Source organism: Echinococcus granulosus (assembly GCF_000524195.1).
Source record: "Echinococcus granulosus chromosome Unknown EG_S00029, whole genome shotgun sequence".
NCBI lineage: Eukaryota > Metazoa > Platyhelminthes > Cestoda > Cyclophyllidea > Taeniidae > Echinococcus > Echinococcus granulosus.
This window is the reverse complement of record NW_020170409.1, coordinates 221,976-229,126: the sequence shown is the minus strand read 5'-3', so window position 1 is coordinate 229,126 and position 7,151 is coordinate 221,976. Positions and strand designations below refer to the sequence as shown.

At 40.5% G+C, this 7,151-nt stretch overlaps 1 protein-coding gene across 1 annotated transcript in view; it reads left to right on the top strand. All coding sequences in view use genetic code 11, as the record gives it.

The window, feature by feature from the left end:
• Positions 1-1,812: 1,812 nt before the first annotated feature.
• EGR_04558 (Sperm flagellar protein 2) overlaps positions 1,813-7,151 on the top strand; it is a gene marked incomplete at both ends in the record, with an annotated part of 7,685 nt that continues 2,346 nt past the window's right edge. The window contains 13 exons of the mRNA XM_024493807.1: positions 1,813-1,853; positions 1,888-2,206; positions 2,278-2,323; positions 2,370-2,431; positions 2,486-2,680; positions 2,718-3,059; positions 3,371-3,587; positions 3,661-3,881; positions 5,329-5,467; positions 5,648-5,737; positions 5,858-5,996; positions 6,040-6,142; positions 6,187-6,303. Coding sequence (XP_024351735.1) covers positions 1,813-1,853; positions 1,888-2,206; positions 2,278-2,323; positions 2,370-2,431; positions 2,486-2,680; positions 2,718-3,059; positions 3,371-3,587; positions 3,661-3,881; positions 5,329-5,467; positions 5,648-5,737; positions 5,858-5,996; positions 6,040-6,142; positions 6,187-6,303 — 2,031 coding nt within the window. The remainder of the gene's footprint in view (positions 1,854-1,887; positions 2,207-2,277; positions 2,324-2,369; positions 2,432-2,485; positions 2,681-2,717; positions 3,060-3,370; positions 3,588-3,660; positions 3,882-5,328; positions 5,468-5,647; positions 5,738-5,857; positions 5,997-6,039; positions 6,143-6,186; positions 6,304-7,151) is intronic.

Here is a 7,151-nt window from a genome sequence, read left to right as displayed (position 1 = left end):
GTGGTGTGGTCGCGCACATTTTGGTTCCAGTGTTGGATACTCCCTGCGCTGGGAGGGTGAGTGGGCGGGTTGCTTCCGTGTAGGGTGCCGGGGTGGCGGGTCGGCTGTGCACACTGGCTGTGGGGTGGTGGGGTACCCTAGGTAACGACAATGGGCCATCAAGTCATTTTGGGCTTAGTAATGGGGACGTCTCGAAGTAAGGTATTTGTATTGGTAAATAGCGAGTGATGATTATTCGTAAATGTACGTTGATGACATGACTTTCGCAACGAGACATTGTTTTAATTTACTAGTGAAGGTCGAAGCTGCTCCAAACGACGCTTCCACTTTTTAAAACTGCCATTAGCATTAATTGTGCACAATTGTTTTTGCAAAAACCCCTGCTTTAATAACATTTGTCGCTGTAGAACAAACTATTAATGGGCCCAATAGGCTTTTATTCAGCATCAGTTGAATATTTAGCAGTAATGTTTCATATTCGCTTGACATGCGCAGCTGATTTCGCCTTATATTCTTGAACAATGCTAGATGTGGTTTTTTTAAGATTCAAAAGTTTAGCAGATATTTACTGCAAATGCCCGTTGTTTTTAATAGCACAATGAAGACGCCAATGTCTTCCGAACACCGCTCTCTTACACGTTCGCGTCAAGATGAATCCTTCGCAAAAATAGTTGATAATCTCCTTACAGAAGGAAATCGCAGGCTTATAAATAGAAATGCAAGAATTCTACGCTTACTCATTGTTTTTTAGGATCAGGATGTATTCTGTTCTCTTGATCGAGAATTACATAAGAAATGTCAACTGGAAATTGAATTCGAAAATAATCTTTTAAGGCTTTACCGTGAGAAAAACATAATAATAAAAAATCGTAATGCAAGAGAAAAAGAAGTTCAGCGTAAAAAAGAATCTGCAATGGAAGCAGCCAGCAACCAAGAAAAAGTAACACTGGAGCAAGTTTTGAAAGTTCTCAGAAAAGAATTCTCTCAGAAAATTTTCGAAAAGCAAACAGAAAGCAGCAGCTGATAAAAAACTTGGTGAATGAAAAAAATCGGCTTTTGGATGAAGGAAAACTCGCATTCTTCTGTGATATTTATCAAATTGATACCGCAGATCTTCTAAGCCTAGCTACTAAGCTATACGCCTTGAAGAGTCTCACTAATAAGTAACGCCACCCGAGACTTATCTAACATGCTAGCCCAAACTCAGTTTGGATGGTGCGCTGTTTGAAGTATCTTTTTGTAAACGAACAGCCACTTGGACTTCGGAATGACTGCTTAGACGAACTTGATATAGAAGACATAAAAGTAAGCTGGCTCCTGTACACGACTGTCAAGGCCCTGAAAGGAGAATGGAAATCTACTTCTTTTAAATGTGTTAGTGGGAATTCTATGACTAAAAAAAACGCCTCACAGCATGTGATTTTACCTCCTTGGGAAAGAATGAAAGCGACCTCTGAGCTTGATAAAATTCTTACTGCCTTAATCTTCTTGGTAAGGCCAGTTTTAGCATCATTTGACAATCCAAATGCATTTACTTAGGTTAATCAATTTGTTTAAAATCTTTTCGTTATGGTTTTAATATATGATAATAACTCACTAAAAAGGTTTCTTTTTTCAATGTAGAATAAATCCAAAGTTAAAAACAAGGTTGATTTTCAGATTCGAGGAGCAATTTTAAGGCGGCCATATTGTGAAAACCCAAAGTTTGCAAGTTCACAAGGTACTCATTATCAGAACCAATAAAGTATTTAAGAAGATTATGAGGTAATAAGATTGAGGGACTTATATCATAACTGGCCGTTAAAAAATAACATGGAACAGTCTGTTTCTGCCATCATTAAAGCAGAACTTTGGTAAGGTTTTCCTTACTTAATCATTTCTTGCTAGTAACTATGATCCTTCTGTCAACTGGTTTTTGGAAGACTGCCCTATTAATTTGGGTATTTTAAAGGCGATGCATGCTACTCTTCATTTTAACGCTATATTGTTTATTTCTGTTCCAAACGAAGAGATAATTTCGCAGGCAGTTGAAGGGCACTGGGATAATGACGAAGTCGTCCTTGAACTTTCCCACTCGGATCATGCGCTGTCAAGCATTCGCAGCTTTTTCCATGAAAAGGGATGTCAAATTTATGAAGTAAAGTCCGCTTTTGGAGAGTCCATTGATGCCCAAATTTCTCAGTTGATCAAAGATCACCTAGTTGGGGTGAGTGATTGGTAGGTGATCAATCAAGTTCTTCCATAATCCATTTCATTGATCGTCTATCATTCGTTTAGTTAAGAAAACTAGAGCAACAGATGGAGACAGTGGAGTGTCGAACTGGTAAACCACTTTACCATAAGTAATCTTAGCTATTTATTCCTGGTAGATTACAAAGCTGATAATGAAGAGAATTTGTTCATTACCTATTGTGCTTCAAAAATTAGTCAGGTAGGTGATATAAATATGGGGAAGCTGAACGTCAAACTAATTTCTTTCATTCAGGATATGCTTAAGCGATTCAGTGAGATTTTAGAAGCCATAAGTGCCACCTTTGTTGATCAGCTGCAGAAAGTGTTATCAAAACTACGCCATCAACGTCTAAATATTGTGGAGCATCTTTGTGAGTGCAGAAGAACGCTGTTGACATATCTGAGGCGACCGAGTAACAGACAAGCACTTGTGGATAGTTGGCAGAAGGTTCCACTTAAATGATGCTAGAGAGCATTTATTTTAGGAGCTTAATGCGATGCCTTTGGAGTTGTTAGAGGATGATGTGACTAAAGCAGAACGTCATCTCCGCCTACATGAGCTGGTTTTTCAGCTTCGCGAATTGACTGAGGAACGGCGAGATGACAACTTGACACACCTTAGAGACTTCGTTGGCCACAATGAATGGCATGCAAATGAAAGAACTAACCTGATGAATAACTACTGTTTGCTGCTTCAAATAGAGTTGGATAGGTGGCAAGATAGGAACCGGGTGGTTGAAATGTTTTTCCCCTCAACTGACGATACCAATGAGGGTAAACTGGAGGATCAAAGGAATCAAAACTACTACCGACTTCCAATGTTGAAAGTACGATATTGCAACATCCTTTAGCTGAATATGTCCATGCTATTTTCAGATTTTATGCTTTTACCTCAGATTACTTTTAATTGAGTTGATTTTTGAGCTTGCAAGTAGGTTACGTTCGTTTGAGAAGGAAAGCTTAGGATTTTTTATTTAAGGTAACGACCAAAGCTGAACTTATTGTTACGAGGATAATCGTGACAAAAGGATTATTATTCCTTATATCTATCATCTTGGAATACATACATGACACTGAAAACTGCCTTTATCCGAGCATTTCCGAATAAGTTGCAAATCTCAACTGCCTCTGTTAATAGCCTCCTGGGTTATTTACTACGGAACAGAGTCTGAGCCAAACCGCCGATTTGAAGGCAAAACGGCGTCAACCACCAAAAGACGAACTTAGCGAGAGCAAAGTTCAGACAATTACATACACCACGGAGGACTTTAAAACTGACGATGAGACAGATCGTCCGCAACTACTTTTTGTTACCAGTGCGACGCTGACCGCCTGTGAGATGCTTCCTCTCACACGTACGTTTCTTCTTGTTATAAATGCATAGGGAACACGTTTATTTTGTACTAAAAAGCGGGCCGTTTCTTGTAGACGAAGATGCCACCGCTAAAGCAAAAGAGGTGAAGAAGGTCAAGCAGAGTCTTGAAAAGAAAAAAGCAGGAGAGAAGGCACAGAGAAGTAGGGGCAAAAAGGATCTTACGCCCCCACAACCCAATCAGTATTTGCTGGGGAGCCAATTGAAACCGAAAGAGCCTGAACTCGCCTTCCTTTATGAGATTGCTACCTGTGCGCTCAAAGTGGTCCAGTTGAGAGTATGTTCTCAAAAATAAACTTGATTTAGCACTTTTTTTATGGCTGGCACTTCTCAAATTTCAGATTCGGTGGACAAATAATGCCAGAAGTTTCCTTCGTAGACTTTATTTGGATTGGAAGTTTTTCATAATTCTAGTCATTTCATGGCAAATTTATGCCTTATAAATAGCGTGCATCTGTTCCCCACACAACCTTGGTTAGTTAACAAACCATAGGTTGCCAAAGAATACAAGCAGAGTGCTCGCTAGATGTGGAATGAATTTTGCTGCTGTAGCAGTTCCTTAACCACAAAGTTATTTATTTGGGTCCCGCTGCCTTCAACCGTCTATATTGGTAGGTCTGTGAATCTGGGAATGATACAGTCCTTGGTCAGCAGTATTGCTTCACAACATCCGACTTCTCCAAGCCTAACTTCAGTGCAGGTGTCTGTATCAATCGAGCCCACCTTGAATAAATTATGAAGCGATGCAAAAGGCGTAGATGGAATGGTGGGTTTTTAACAGGACCAATGTGGTGGCAGTGCCTTACTACTAAGGTGCAAATCGGATCCTACGTAGACATTGAAATAAACATGGTTCTGTCGCCTGGAACATTTGCTTTCCTGGACTACCGTGTGATGGTGGTTTCCTCCGTGCCTTGTGACCCTGATTCGCTCTTTACCTTCTGGCTAGCATAACCGCAGCATTGACAGCCTTTGTTCCGAAGCTGTGGGTAGATTATCAACGGACAGGAGCTCCGTCCTTTAACCAGCGCCGATATGGGAGCCATTTTGAAGTGTTTGTGTGCAATGTAATTTGAAAAGTTTGTCAGTTGGATTTTGGAGGTGGTCACAACTCATTTTCGATTTGTATTGAGCCTAAGTGAAGAATAACTTGGTTCAGTAGATGCCTTTTTCTTAAATACTAAATAACTAATCGCACTGTTATCTTTTCGGATGTAAATCTTCGAGAGTTTCGCGGTATGAATGAGACAGTCAGATGAGCGACTAAGGCCGAATCTGTGCTGGTCAAGGTGGATGGTCTAAAGGCGGACCACTTTTATTTCCTTGTTTCCCCTCATGAAACACCAGCAGAAAAGCCTGATTAAGCCATTTTGCCTATTTACTCGCTTTCCAAGGATTGACAGGTCACCACCTCAAAGAACAGCTACCACTTTCTGCCTTTGATTGAATCACTTTATTTCTCCTACCCTATACTTCTGCCTGATTAGGGTGTTCATTCATAAATCAAAAGACGAAAGCAGAACCGAATGTAACCACGACTTTCTTTGTCCAAACGGTAAATCTATCAGGTTTCCAGTTTCTACCAAAAATGTGGAATGCACATCCCTTTCTGCCGCGTCTCATTTTGACTCAAATGCCATAGATGTCAAAAGTCGCACATCTTTATACGAATTTGGTTTTTTAGCCTAAAAAATAACTTATAGCTTCTTCCTGGTTGTATGTAGCTCACGGAGGAACAAACGAAATTGGGAATGTATGTGGATGACAATGGAGACCCACTTCCTTGTAAGGAAGAACTTCCAAAATCTCAAGATACCACGAGTTCTCGTTCTACAAAGACCGTCAAAAAAGTAAAGAAGACGGGTGAGCACGCTTGCTCAGGACACGATTGAATTCTTATTTTCACTTTTTTATGGGCATCTTGATCACTCCAAACTACTTGTCTCACCAATATGTGCTGCAGTCGATGTCGCTTACACTAGCGCATGGCAGGGTAGCTATTGTATGGTTTAACTAGCATTGAAAATCCTCTTTATCTCGAAGCACCCACACCGGAATTGATCAAAGAACCAGAACAGTCAGAGAAGCCCAAAGTGGAAAAGGCGATCCGGCTCAACCTTCTTAAAGATGAAGGTAAAGTAAAAGTGCTTTCCGTTATTAATTCGAAACGGTTCCCACTAAATTTGTCTTCAGAGTATTACTAATACTTGATCAAATTAATTTTGATGTCATTTCATTCTTTTCCTTGTTAAGCGGAGAGGACTGCGCTGCGTCTACAACTAATCAGGGATGTGGGACTGGAGATTTTGGCCACATTTCAGGGAGACGTAGTGCACTTTCAGAATGAGGGAACGCAATGGATTGACGCGGAATACCGGGGATTCCAAAAATCGTAATTTAAAGTTCACATTCCCTATGATGGACAATGTTTTTAGGATTACCAAGCTCGAAGAATATGTTCAAGAGAAGATTGAAAGAGGCGAATCGCTGGAATATCGTCTTTTGATTGCTGACAATGATCCATTCTACGTGTCCCAAGTGTGTCAACTTTTCCACTTGTTCTCAATAACTGACTCTTATAGGAGGTGGTTTTCACCCCGCAAAGATTGGTCAACCTCCATCCATTCGACCAAGTTATAGACGGATCTCCTCAACCAGAAAACGATTCATTCGGGAACCTATCGAAGCTCGTAGATCAAGTGAGTCTCCATTACATATCTAACTATTTGGATTTTTAAATACAAGTCTGTTGAACCTGTGTGCATCATCGACAATGAGATTACGTTTTCCTGGTGTTTAGAATGTATAAAATTGGAACAGCGAATCCATTAACACCACCAATGGAATATAATTGGCTTCAGAGGACTTTTTTCAATGTCCGATATCATTTTTTTGTCAAAGATGGAATTCATTTGTCGACAGACAGATCTTATCGAGAATAAGGAAGTTTTCTTAAGTCTTTCATTGGGATCTAAATTATATTTCTCAGAGGTTTTGCCAATCCGTTCACCTTTGCCCGTTTTGTGTTATTCGGTTTCAATAACTACATTTCAGCTGTAATGAACCTTTGGACACTGGTAGTGAGATTACTGAGACTCCACTGGACTCTAGAAGTTGGGTCGAACGTGTAAGGCGGCCGCGGAAGTGTACGCTGTTGTTAATGCCATTAGGAAAATCGCGTTTGAATGATTCTTGAAGTGTTTTACCCATTAAAATAATCATCTTTGCAAGTCCGCAAGATATTCCCTTTCCTATGAGGCACAAGCTTCCTGCGAATTCTACGCGATGGTAAACTAAGGCTGACCACTTCCCCTTCCATCTCAATTTTCTCTCCCAACTGTCCAGTCCGTTCTACATTCGGCCGTCTAATGGTAACACCAAGGAAGAGGAGCGACATTCCCCAATAAAAAAGTTACCATCGGGAGAATGAGAGTATCCCTCTTTCTCTCTCCTTTCCTCAACTACACACACACACACACACACACACACACACACACACACACACACACACACACACACACACACACACACACACACACACACACAC